Consider the following 13,699-nt stretch of genomic DNA (forward strand, 5'->3'; position numbering starts at 1 on the left):
CTCACATTCGACCTGCTGAAAGCCAGGCTAATTCAAGAACACGTTTGACATTTTCCATTTCAAAGACACACTTCTAGTTCCTAAAAAGCAGATCTGACAGCAACCTGTATTAAACGGGAATCCTTTCGAGAGGCCGTAGAAGGGAAATGAAGTGAATGGTAAGCGATTTAAGGGCATTTTAAATATGTAAATTCCATGACGCCAAGCCTCCTTAGACAAGTGTACCAAGTAGGATTAGAAGCAGGCTATTTCTCCGGACTCTTTTTGTTGCAGTCTATAGTTGAAACCTATCCGCAAGCTATCGTAAAATGAGAGAGAGAGAGAGAGAGAGAGAGAGAGAGAGAGAGAGAGAGAGAGAGAGAGAGAGAGAGAGATCATTGAAAAATACATATCGTTGCATTGGCACATGAGGATGCACTGCTACCAGAATCCTTCTATCATTCACACACGATGCCCACAATTTAAATTCATCGATAGCTTTTAGGACTATTCCTTCCCTTCTTCAAGTCGATTGATGAATTATGTAAAAAAAAGAAAGAAAAATTTCGATCGATTATTTCACAGCAGAAATCATGCCTACATTCAGAGCCGACTAAACCTAATACATGAAGGCCATCGCCATGAAAGACAGCAGTACGCATGTCGGCAGTGTGTGGTGTGTGTACGCGTACCTTCATATCGTCGTATGAAAATATTTTTCCTATTCTATTCAAATATGTTACTTGTAGGAGAAACAACGGGCAATAATAATAACAATAATAATATATAATGATACAATGTATAATATATATCACATAATGTAATAGGTGTTTAAATTTTGGAGTACAGAAATTAATCCGATTTAAAAAAAATCTGTATCTGTTCATCTCGACCACACCTTCAAAAAATAGGTTTTGCAGACTATAGTTAAAAGCAGAAACAGCTAAAGTGTCAGGAATGCACGAATCTATGTTAGGGGCCTGTTCTGAAGCTATCCACACAACACAGTAATTTCCTACGGACAAAACCATCGCGGCTCGCTTTCATTCTCCTTCGCCGAGTGCCACAGACCGGGCGATCCTCCATGGCCCTCACTGTGTTTACTTGTTTACGTCGCGCTGGGCGAAACTGCAATATTTCGCCGCTGCAGCTCGCTACCCGACGCCTTTTTATAACTGAGGTCGGTCCCCCCTCCACCCGACCTGTCAAAACCACGCCTACGAAGCCACACAATTGGTCCGAAAGCGTCAACGAGCCTATCAACAGGGTCGGTCTTCTCGCTACATGTCACACATTCATACAGTTTGGAACCTACGGGGAACAGAAGCGCAGGGAATTTCTTGATGCCGAGATCTCGCCTCTTGTCCGAGCGTCTGCCGTCGGCAGAGCCCCTCTTCATCCGCGTCTTCTTCTGAAATGTGTTTGCGCGTGAAAGACAGCGGAAACAGAAGTGTGGGTGAGGGCGAGTGTGCGGAAAGAAGAGAAACGAGGAATTCAGTCCCAGTGCAACCGGAACGTAGTTCTTTGGCAAGAAAACAGGAACCCAACGGGAGTGTGTCCGATTGAATTTTGAAAGGAATATCCGAATTTAATATCCGCACCAAAAAGGCTATGAGAATTGTTGAAAACCCTGCCACCGGTGACTTGGTTTTCAGCTTGTCAGTCGTCGAGAGAAGTTCTTAGTCCAACACGACAGAGGATACATTGATCACCGTATTTAATGTCACACGGCAATGAATTGGTTGGAATTCCGCGAGCGTCAATAGCGAACTAGGTGTCTGCGGTGTCAAAATAAGTGGACGCGTCTCTCCGTTCGCAAGCATCGAGAATCCATTTTAGAACTTTGAAACCGGCGAGAGACATGCCAGCCGGATTCGCTCGGAGCTGAACTGTAGGCTATCACCCCACCCCCATCGCAAGCATCAATACATCTGGAATACTTGTGGCGAAGTGGATGAGCTTCCTGATGAGAGACCCAGTTATTCCAGGAGCAAGTATGGCATACCACCCGTTTTTACCTCATCGGGGTACGGACTTTGCCATGAGCGCAATGCTGGGTCACCATTCCCCCTTCTTCCCGGCCCTGGCGCTGCCTCCGAACGGGTCTCTTTCTCTCCCGGGCGCGCTGGGCAAACCCATCATGGACCAGCTCATGGGCGCCGCGGAAAGCAGCCTCCACTTCTCCCTGGGCCACCCAGCCGCTGCAGCCCACCTCCGGCCCCTGAAAGCGCTGGAACCGGAGGAGGAGGTCGAGGATGACCCTAAAGTTCACTTGGAAGCGAAGGAGCTATGGGAACAGTTCCACAAACGCGGCACCGAAATGGTTATTACAAAATCAGGAAGGTAAACGGAACTACCGTACAAACGTCAAAGGCCTACAAACGTTTCTTGCCTCCTCCCATTTTTTTCCAATAAAAAAGGCTTTTTCCCCCCCATTTTTTCCTGAATTGCACCTTATCCGGGCTTATTTGTAACTGTATATAGTTGACAGAGATTAAAAAAAAAAAAACACTTTTATTATACTATTATCAAATACGAACGTTTCTGTTTTTCCTGAATTGCAAAATCTCAGTGGAACCTCGAGATGTTTGACACTTGACACTGAATTATATGGTCTTCTTGCATGCTAATGTTATCTGTTGAAATGATATAATACAACCCAACCCAAACTGTAATGGACACAATACGCTTCGCAGTAACACTTTAACTTTTTTTATGACACACAGTGATAACTGACAAGCCAGGAATTCGATGTCAATGACACAGTTGTTCATTTTAAATGTATTATTATTATTATTATTATTATTATTATTATTATTATTATCACGGCAGTATGTATTGTAAAATATGTAGGTACAATATTAAATATGGACAAATAATATGACAATTGATCTTACTTTGGGAAGTAGTTTTATTTCTTTTTTTAGAAGAAGTGCTATGGCAGTCGTGCTTTCTGTTAACATGGGAGCACTTTTCTCGATGTAGACACCACGGCCAGTACTCGTGGTTTTTCTATTAAATATCTGTCACTTTACGTCGACAGACTGCAATAATAAACAGTCAATTTGTGGTATCCTGCTCCATAGACCAAACACCAAAATATATCGCCATACGAATACAGAAGGGAGTTCGAGAGAGCCACGATATGCAATCACTTTAGTGCACCAGCCACTGCATTATATGCGTGTAACCTTTAGGCCTATGTCTATTTGTTGTTTTAGGGCACTTAAATATATAGTAACATGAACACAAATGCCATTTACTGGGCTAATATCGATTGTTCCATTTTACCCTTATAGGCGAATGTTTCCCCCATTTAAAGTGAGGTGTACCGGCTTGGACAGGAAGGCCAAGTACATTCTACTGATGGACATTGTTGCGGCGGACGACTGCAGATATAAATTCCATAACTCCCGGTGGATGGTGGCGGGCAAGGCCGACCCTGAAATGCCGAAGAGGATGTACATTCACCCAGACAGCCCGGCCACTGGCGAACAGTGGATGTCCAAAGTCGTCAATTTTCACAAACTTAAATTGACAAATAACATCTCGGACAAGCATGGTTTTGTAAGTTGTATTATTATTATTATTATTATTATTATTATTATTATTATTATTATTATTATTATTATTATTATTATTATTATGCTGCAATATGTTCGATGTAGCTACATAGGCTGTTGTATCACTGTTTAACTTTTTTATCTCCCAAACGGGTTTGCTTTCCCGTTTTGGTGTATTTGCATTTTCTTTGAACCATTTAAACATGTAAACATGGATCTTAAGCTACATGCAGGCCTAAGCCAACATTCTCTTAAGAATCGTTTCGTAACAAAGCCAGATAAAAATTGAGGCCTAACATGGAATTAGCTCGTCGGTGTTAACTTGGAATAAATTGGCCCATGAATCTCAAGAAAGTATTGTAACCTTTTCAAATGATCATCGTGATAATAAAATTAGTTGTTTTCAATTATACTCCGATGTATACTATTAACCTATTTCTCAGGCCTGCGGCTCTACAACGAAACGTAGCCCATTGGCGGATGGGAAAGGAAAAACACTGTTTATTATTTTAAATCAATAATTGTTTCCTGTTACAGACGATTTTGAACTCCATGCACAAGTACCAGCCAAGATTCCACATCGTCAGAGCCAACGATATTCTCAAACTGCCGTACAGCACATTCAGGACCTACGTTTTTCCAGAAACCGACTTCATTGCGGTAACAGCGTATCAAAACGACAAGGTAGGAATTAACAATATATTCGATCATTATTATTATTAGGCATATGATGATGATGATTATTTGAATAATAATAATAATTAATCAAAATAATAATGATGCTCATAATAATAATAATAATAATAATAATAATAATAATAATAATAATAATAATAATGTGGCCTAAACCAGTGAGTGAATGCCTGTTGTACCGCATTATGTTTTACATCAGCCTGTATATGGGTTATATTTTCATATTTTGTGGGAATTTTGACAGTAAAATAAAGCATACAGTGAAACATTTCTGAAACCCATACGGATTCCACTCAGTGCTTTGCGTGCTTGACCTACTCTGTCTGTACGAACAGAAATGACCCCATCTTCGCAATGAAAGCGGCTATATGCAAGGTAATGCGCGTTATCTTAATTGTAACTTATCAGGGAAAGGAGGATTTGTCTAATCGCGCCAGATCACGTTTGCGGCCTTTGGAGAATACCTGGGTCAAAGTGCAGCGGAGGGCGTTTTAGAAATCGATGCGTCGAAGCGTCACGGTGGTTTGGTCGATATTGTCTCATCAGAACTCTCTCGGCACCCATGAGGACTTTTTAGAATGTATTTGATTCTTTGTGTTGCCAGAAATAGCATGAAAAATGTAATGGGGTAACAAAACAGCTTGAATGGGGTAACAAAACAAGATCCTAAGCTTATTTCAAGAAACAATTTGGTGGCTCGGTAACTTCGGAAATGGATTTCGGAAATGTATATTATCCTTCACTGTCCACTACAACGGAATATATTTGTAAATAGAAACGCCCCAAAGATCAGATTCTTCAGGCCTACATAGGGCAGCCTGTAGTTGGTTAGTTGGTTTTTTGATTGTAGAACATGCCATGTGCAGTAGATGTGTTGACGGGGAAGTGGTCTCGCATCCAGTTTAGAGAATATAACGACGACAGCGACGTAGAAACGGCACAGGGCAGAGGTCCTCATGTTTTTATCACGAGACAATGGTCGTGCGAGTGCGCGCTGAGAGCTGAACAGAACCGTGCAGATAAATGGTGCGAGTGGACACAAGCAAACCGCGTCCTGGATATTCCCTGTACTTTTGTGAAATTTGTGTTGGGAAAAAGTGTGTAGCTACTCGTGAAACCTTTCTGGCATTGCTTAATTGGAAGAAAATAAAGACATGAGAGTAGACTGCAGTAGTTTTTTTCTTCTTCTTTTTTACACGGTATCACCTGAGACAGGCTATGTGAGGCATGTAGTTTAGATTGGGGCCATAACGAGACTGCTTTACGACTGTTGTGCTATGGACGATAAAAAATCACTAAAAAGTCAAGAGAAAAAAACAAACAGCCCAGGATCCATTTAAATATATTTAAAATGGATTTAAATTATTATTATTATTGTTTTGTTGTTAAAATACTATGACCTAATGTGGCGTGCATATAGCTGTTATCAGGGACTACCCTTAATTGGAAAGGTCAACCTTTCTCCAAGCTTTGAAAATTGAGTTTCAGAAATAGGCCTACCTCATTTAAAAGTAAATCATTGTGACAGGCCCGGCCGTCTTCAGCTTGAATTGAGCTAAAGTCATGTATGAACTCTGTTCAAAGGTCCCACTCTTTGTAATGTAAAACTGCTTTGGGCTTGTCGTTTGATTGTTCATATACACAAACAGAGTGGAGATAAAGCGACAATAACGTTGCCCTGTGTTTGACTGTATCACATGTTAGATAGCGTCACTTGCTACGGGGGCACCCACGCTGGCGCCGAAAAGTTGATTGATGACCCTGACCTGTGCGTCTCTCGGCTACTGTATGCAAATTTACACTGCGTCTCAGACGTGATCATAAACAGAAGTGTGGGACAGTAACCTAGTGGATGATGTGCCATATTTTAGCATCTGTTTGTGGAGGACCGTGGAAAGAACGCAGAACAGCTGTCAGAATCCTCCCTTACTACAATGTTTGACAGTATTCTGTTCGACGAGGGAGGGTAACCTTTGCGTGCCAGCCCCCCACCCAAAAAAAGACTCACTTCTCCCTGTCCTGCAATCCTTTACATTTCAGATCACCCAGCTTAAAATCGACCACAATCCATTCGCCAAGGGATTCCGCGATACAGGCAATGGGAGGAGAGAAAAGAGGTAAATGTTTTTCTATGTTGGATGTGTGTGTGTGGGGGGGGGGTATATGTCTGTCCTTTACTGGGGAACCCAAAATAGTTTGTAACAAAGGAGAGCAGAACTCTGAGGTGGGAAAAGGCCCTGCATGGTTTAGACAAGACAGTCTTCAAAACCACATACAGCAGCCCTATACAGCCCTGAGTGCTTATACCAGCCTCATACAACAACCCTATACAGCCCTGAGTGCTTATACCAGCCTCATACAGCCCCATACAGCTCTGAGTGCTTATACCAGCCTCATACAGCCCTATACAGCCCTGAGTGCTTATACCAGCCTCATACAACAACCCTATACAGCCCTGAGTGCTTATACCAGCCTCATACAGCCCCATACAGCCCTGAGTGCTTATACCAGCCTCATACAACAACCCTATACAGCCCTGAGTGCTTATACCAGCCTCATACAACAACCCTATACAGCCCTGAGTGCTTATACCAGCCTCATACAGCCCCATACAGCTCTGAGTGCTTATACCAGCCTCATACAGCAGCCCTATACAGCCCTGAGTGCTTATACCAGCCTCATACAACAACCCTATACAGCCCTTATATATATATATATAAAATGGTACATAAATTGTGTGTGTGCATATATGCAAATGCTCTTTGTAAGAAAGATTTCTGTAAGCATTCAGCATGTATAATGTGCTGCTGCTGTTATAGCAGAGGAAGGTGGTGAGGAATTGTATATATTTATCAACATCCTGAATGTATGTTGCTTCGACTGAGGTTCCCAACGTGTTACATTTCACCCTCAATAAAAACGTTTTTTTCTGTCCCCGCTTTCCCGAAACAAACGAATGATACCAAACCCAGAATTTGCATGCAGTAAAGTGAATTTGTGGAGTAAAAAGAGGACCTCAAACACTGTGTGTTCGCACGCGAGCTCCACATGCTGTGTTGACAACATTTATCAAACCTACACAGGAAGCAGTTGGCCCTGCAGTCCATAAGATCTTACGAGGAGCACCAGAGGAAGGAGAACGGGACTTCCGACGACTCAGCCGGGGAACAGGCCTCTTTCAAGTGCTTTGGCCGAACCTCGTCGCCCCCGGCGACCACCGCAGGCCCGCCCAACCTGAAGGGTGAGCGAGCGCTCCGTCGAGGCCGGCCAGACATTCGCTGGCTTTCTGTCGCCCTCTCACAGGGGATTCACGAGGCCGTGCACAGCTCGGGCTGCAGCCTGGCACTGGACCAAGCCAATCCGCTTTCCTCCACCGAGTACACTCTACAGGGCCCCCCGCCACTTATTTTCTTTAACAAAAGTGTAATCCTGGGAAAGTATCTGAATGATTGTGCCAAGCACAGAATCTATAAGTCAGTCTTGTATGGATGGTCGTTCAGACCGTTCACCGAGGATCATTAACTGTAAATTCAGGGTTCTAGTGATATGTAGGCTACGTGCTAATAATTGTGGTAATTTTGAAATATAGTGATTATTTCTTCACAAAGACTCCTGAAAGGTTAGATTTTTTCGTTAATTGGATTTATATGTCTTCTATTCGTTTATTGAATTCATACCATTGACTGCAATTGGTAATTTTTGCTGAAGAAGCCATTTTGAAGTCATGACAGGACATGATCTTTCAGGCATCTTCAAAATGGGTGTGCTCCAGTTCCTAATACCGAAGTTTCTGTTCACTGAAAACCTGTTAAACACTGCGTACACATACATGCATAATCATTAATGCACTGATACAAATATTATCTTTGACAAATCTATTCAACATAATTGCAGTGTGCTTAATGTTTAGGCAACTCATAAATAGTGTTTTCATCCACATTTTCTTTAATACTAAAATTTATTATTCAACCAGATCCAACCCTATTTCACTTAAATCGTGACCTTTTTCACGTAAAATGCATGCATTTGGTTTCTGCTGAAGCCAGATTGTGACATTTGCTTCGTGTATGTTCAGAAGTTTTAGATGAATGTTCCTTTTCTGTGCCATCTCCAATGCATTTTCATTGACAAAGAAGAAACAGGACTTGCAACTAACATGCAACTAACCGGAGCTTAGAATCAACTCATACTTGTGGAAAAGCTGATCATTCTTAGAAGCTCAAATTTGACTCAAAAAGCTAAAAAAGTAAGGCAAAGCCACAGTCTGTGACATATTAGGTGGGGTTGCATCTGTTGTCCGTCCCATTTCATGCTTTCCCTTAATTAGAACATCGCCCAAGCCTTTGGCGAGAAACTTTCTGTCTTAACATCAGTACATTTTGTTGGAATAAAAAGCAATGAAAAGAACATCTTTGTGAGGGCACGCAGTCAAGCTTTAGTCAATTTCTCCTGTAGTTTTTTTACGTTTTTAAAATGTTTGGAAAGCTTTTGTCCGTTAATACACCGCCCCCCCGCCTGATGACCTCACTGTGATGACCTCACTGTGATGACCTCACTGACCCTTCCTCTCCGACAGCGGACTTCTGCGAGAGTGACGAGGACAGCGACGACGAGAGCAAGGACGGGAACCCGCAGGAGCGCCAGGAGTCCGGAAAGATCTCCACCACCACGGCCGAGCCCCCGGCGGAGCGCCTGTGCGCGGGGAGCGAGGACGGCGGCTGTTCGCGGCGCCCGCCGGAGGAGCCCTCCGCCCCGGCCCGGAGCCCCACGGACCCCCAGCACAGCCCCCTCACCCTCATCTCCAGCACCACCAGGGACCCCCGCAGCCCGGCCCCGCCCGAGCCCCCAAAACCCGCCAGCAAGGAGGAGTACCCCTCCCCGCTCAGCGTCCAGACCGACGGTGCCTCCCACCTGGGCCAGGGACACCTGCACCATTTCGGCTTCCCGCCGGGCCTGGCCGGACAGCAGTTCTTTAACCACCTGGGCGCCGCCCACCCCTTTCTCCTGCACCCCGGCCAGTTCGGAATGGGCACCGCGTTCCCGGGAATGGCGGCCGCGGCGGGAATGGGGCCCCTGCTCGCCGCGGTGTCGTCGAACAGCGCCATGGATACGGGCGGCATGGTGCCCCCCCATCAGGGCCTGGGCGGCTCCCCTGGACTCCCCTTCCACCTGCAGCAGCACATGCTGGCCTCCCAGGTAAGAAGGAGCGGGGTTCTCGTCAGCAGGTGTCAGGGCACTCGTGTGTCTGCACAGGGGAGAGGTGATGCACAGTTAACCTGTATGGCAGGTCACATACTAAACCCATTCATATGTAAATGCATGTTCTGTCTGGTGACGGGACAAATGATGATGGGGAGCATCATAGCAATTATATTTAAACAAGGTATGAACAACAATAAGTTATGATTGTTATAATGATACCTTTTGAACTGTAATTCTACACTTTTTCTCTAGTAAATGTACAGGACAGTAGTAGGTGTTTGTGTTTGCTTTCGCTGGGTTTCATTTTTGTGGCTCACTTGTTGGAACGCAATTTTTAAACATTGTGTTTCGCTTTCAAGAACAAGAAAATGGCAGGATTGTGTGAACAAAGGGTAGAGTTACGGTATGGGAAACGAACATAAAAAAATATTAGTTATAGGGGGGGGGTGTAACATCGAAACATGAGAAAGAATAAATATATACAGCCCTTTTCATTCAGTGGGGGGAAATATTGCTAGTTGTTGAAAGCCAGGGAATTTGCAGTAACTACAAACTCCTGATGTTTGTCTTTAACTTTCTGATGAGGAAGTGCTAATTGCATTCACTAGCTGGGAGGAATGCTTATAGCTCTCGTTGTGAGCGCACTGCAAAAGTACCACCACCATGGTTGTGACTGGTTCAATCCAAGAGCAAAGCACTGAACCATAGACTCAATAGCTGGATACCTTTAAAATCTAAAATAATTAATACATCTACCTACCTTTGTCATGAGGGCAAAATTATCATGGCAAGCATTTTACAGTAAAGAGGAATGTGACAGAAAATCTTTCCCAGAAACATTTTCGAATTAGATCAAGAGGCAGTTGCTGAATTAACAAAAGGTATTGTGCAAATAACAATAAAATGTATCGGCAATAAAATAACCATAGAGCTTAGATTGAATCTGGACCACAGTTTTAATATGATAACTTGTTGATAGACGGCAAGGCAGTAGTTTAACACTACAGTTGATTGAATCTGCTCCTTATCAACACATTGGGTAGATTTGACTACGCACAGATTTGCTAAGTGAAATCAAAGTCGTGTAGTAAAACCAAAAGCGAATTAAAAGCAGTTAACTCACCTTTAGCCGCGTGTTCTCATGTTGATTTCTTGCCGATATAAATATATTTGTTGGGAATTACGGTGGACTGTACAAAATTAAACCAACTAGCCTATCTGTAATGTAACTTTCTGAACAGATAAATGGCTGTCTCCACAATTTTTCTTTTACAATCAATTCCTGACCAAATGTAAATCACTCTTAGAATAATAATAATAATAATAATAATAATAATAATAATAATAATAATAATAATAATATTAATCTACAAAATCATAATAATATTATTTTTAGTATTAATACGCCTTATAATAATCATCATCACCATCATAATAATAATAATGTTGTTATTACCAATTGGTCTATATTCGCCACTTTATCCCTATGTACCCTATGCCTATAGCTGTGGTTTAAGGTTTACATTAGATTGCATAAATACAGCGCGTATATATCAAACAGAGCTGGTACTACACTAAAAGAGACAACAGGCATTAGTATCTTACATCTGAAACGAGAATATTGGCAGAATAATGCAAGTGATTTAAGCTCTTCCATATTCAAGGGCTTGGTGAAATCTGGTTAGGCTACTAATTAATTTACGTTTTGTTTTTTTGCAGGGGCTTGCGATGTCTCCATTCGGAAACCTTTTCTCGTATCCTTACACGTACATGGCGGCCGCTGCCGCCGCTTCTTCTGTGGCCTCGTCCTCGGTTCACCGGCACCCGTTTCTGAACGCAGTGCGGCCCAGACTACGGTACAGCCCCTACGGCGTTCCCATGACCGTACCGGACAGCACCCTGCTTACTACAGCTCTGGGCAGCAGCGCCCTCGAGCTGAAAGGAAACGCCATGGCAACGAGTCCAACTCTGGACTCCACCTCGGAGGTCAACAGCAGGTCTTCGACCATATCCTCGCGTTCCCTATCCCTGTCACCAAAAACCTGCACCGAAAAGGACCCAACCAGCGAACTGCAAAGCATTCAACGGCTGGTCAGCGGATTGGATACAAAACACGACAGGCCTCGAAGCCTGTCGCCGTAGACCACTGCAGTGATGGAGAACCCAAAAAAAATTCTAAAAAAAAAACAAAAACAAAAAAAAACAATGTTCACACGTTTCTATTGAATGCGGGTTGGAATAGCAGAACCGACGGAATCATTGGACTTTTGAAATGCACTTTGTTTGAATAAAGAATTGCTGTGTATATTTCTTTTGTTTTAATCTAGATACGAGTTTTGAACTTTCCTGGTATACCACACAAGTATTGAAACTGAAAGTTTGGAAAGGTTGGGTAGTTGCTGCTATGCCCCATATTTTTTCTAAGTCGATTTGCAAGAGTAATGAAAAGCATTTAGATAAATATTCTGAATTGGTTCTGATGGTTTGTATACACATCTTATAAAGTTTGCTATAGGCCTCTGTGACATTGTGACATTGACATTGCCTATATGATATAAAGCGCTACATGACGCCTGTCATTGTGTACGGCGCGATGGAAATGAGTTTGCATGACCCACACTTGGTTAAAATATCTAGTTTGCGACTGCCAGATAGCATACGTATTGTATTTTTAAAAGACCAAAATATGACAACAAAAAAAACTTCAATAAACATGATAAAATATTTCTAGGACGGTATCATATTTTCCCTTTTTCCCACGTGTTTACGATTGAATTCATTGTACCTGAAAATTGGAAAAGGGAATTTGAAAGGAAAAGCAAATAAAATGGAAACGTGGACTACAAATGTAAATAGCTATATATTGAAAGTATTTATGTAATTATTTGATATCACATGTAAATATCATGGACTTGATGTTTCTGAGTTTTTCTTTAATTTATTGCTGATATACCTGTGTTAAAATAGTTTGTGAACTGGTTTGTTTTCGTCATCGATTTTTTAAAACTGTTTTTCTGAATACGGAGTTGCTTATGTTGAAAATCTCAAATTCCCCTACATTTGTCTTTCATCTTGTATAGATATAGATTTTTCGTAGACACAATCATGCGTCATTGCGGCTTTCAGTGTTGTCTATTTGTTAAAATGCTACTATTCAATTTAATTAAATGACAATACAGTGCGCAATGGTTTGAACAGTGATTAAGTTTTTGTTTTTTCTTTTATTTAAACGGGTTTTGTATTCGTGTCAAAATGAACCACTTTTCTCAATATATAGGCTATTGCCGTTTGAAAGCGAAAGTGGCGAATCTTAAAACATGAAGGTTTAATCGCGTGTGTGAAAGTTGTCCTCTGGTGCTGAAGTAGCCTATTCTCAGTTTTCCCGTTTTTTCCCTTTTGTTTATGTAATAACATCAGTGATGTTAATTGAACGTTTCAATAAATATATTGAAGTCTTATCTGTTTCACAGCGTACGCCATTGGCTTCTTATTCAATATCTGGGACAGAAATGAAATGTGCACTTATGCCAGCACTCAAAACAAATTTGTTAAGAACAACGCATAAAGCGCAATTTTAACACATCACCATGTCTATGACAATACGTTTTGTGTTACTTTCAACACAGTCTGTAACGCCAAACTTTGACAGAGGGTGTGACGAAAGTACCACAAAAGTAGTAACGCTCTCGTTTATTCGCTACAAAATATTTCAACCAGCACCGGGTCTTGGTCAGGCGGAAATTCAGGTATTACCCGTGTTCTGAACGGAAATGATTTATTTGCATGTGCGTGCATTTTTTTAATTTCAATATTTTCCAGTTTATTGAGATTGAATTATACATTTCCAACCTTCATCTCTATATATTTTTATATTCGAATGTTAGCATTATGCACGCATTTTTATTTTACAATTATTATTATTTTTCTTATGTGGGATATTAAGTGATACACGCGACATTTACTATAATATAAAGGTAATGTCCCCTTCAATTGTATTAATTAAACAAAAGAAGAAATATGTCACCGTCAAACATTATTTGAATTATTAGGTCTGGATATCTATACACCTGGTAAACGTGTCCTGGTGGCTTGGGACTTTCCTGCATTTATAAACAAGAATGCAAAATTAGCAATACCTTGGTGGGCGGATGTGTCATTATAGGTTTACCACAAATAAATTAGCAGGATAGACAAATACAGGACTGAATACATCAATTAAAAAGTTTTTTTTTTTACAGTTCACGTCTTGATGGTTTGATGAT

General features: G+C 41.8%; 1 protein-coding gene across 1 annotated transcript; it reads left to right on the forward strand.

Moving 5' to 3' along the window:
- Positions 1 to 1,290: 1,290 nt before the first annotated feature.
- LOC133105683 (T-box transcription factor TBX3-like) lies at positions 1,291 to 12,901 on the forward strand. Its single transcript, XM_061215956.1, has 7 exons — positions 1,291 to 2,322; positions 3,279 to 3,546; positions 4,080 to 4,226; positions 6,276 to 6,352; positions 7,319 to 7,476; positions 8,812 to 9,431; positions 11,157 to 12,901. Exons 1-7 carry the CDS (start codon positions 1,934 to 1,936, stop codon positions 11,577 to 11,579), a joined length of 2,082 nt encoding a protein of 693 aa, XP_061071940.1. The 5' UTR covers positions 1,291 to 1,933; the 3' UTR covers positions 11,580 to 12,901.
- The last annotated feature ends 798 nt before the right edge of the window (positions 12,902 to 13,699 follow it).

Source organism: Conger conger, chromosome 12 (genome assembly GCF_963514075.1).
Source record: "Conger conger chromosome 12, fConCon1.1, whole genome shotgun sequence".
Classification (NCBI taxonomy): Eukaryota; Metazoa; Chordata; class Actinopteri; order Anguilliformes; family Congridae; genus Conger; species Conger conger.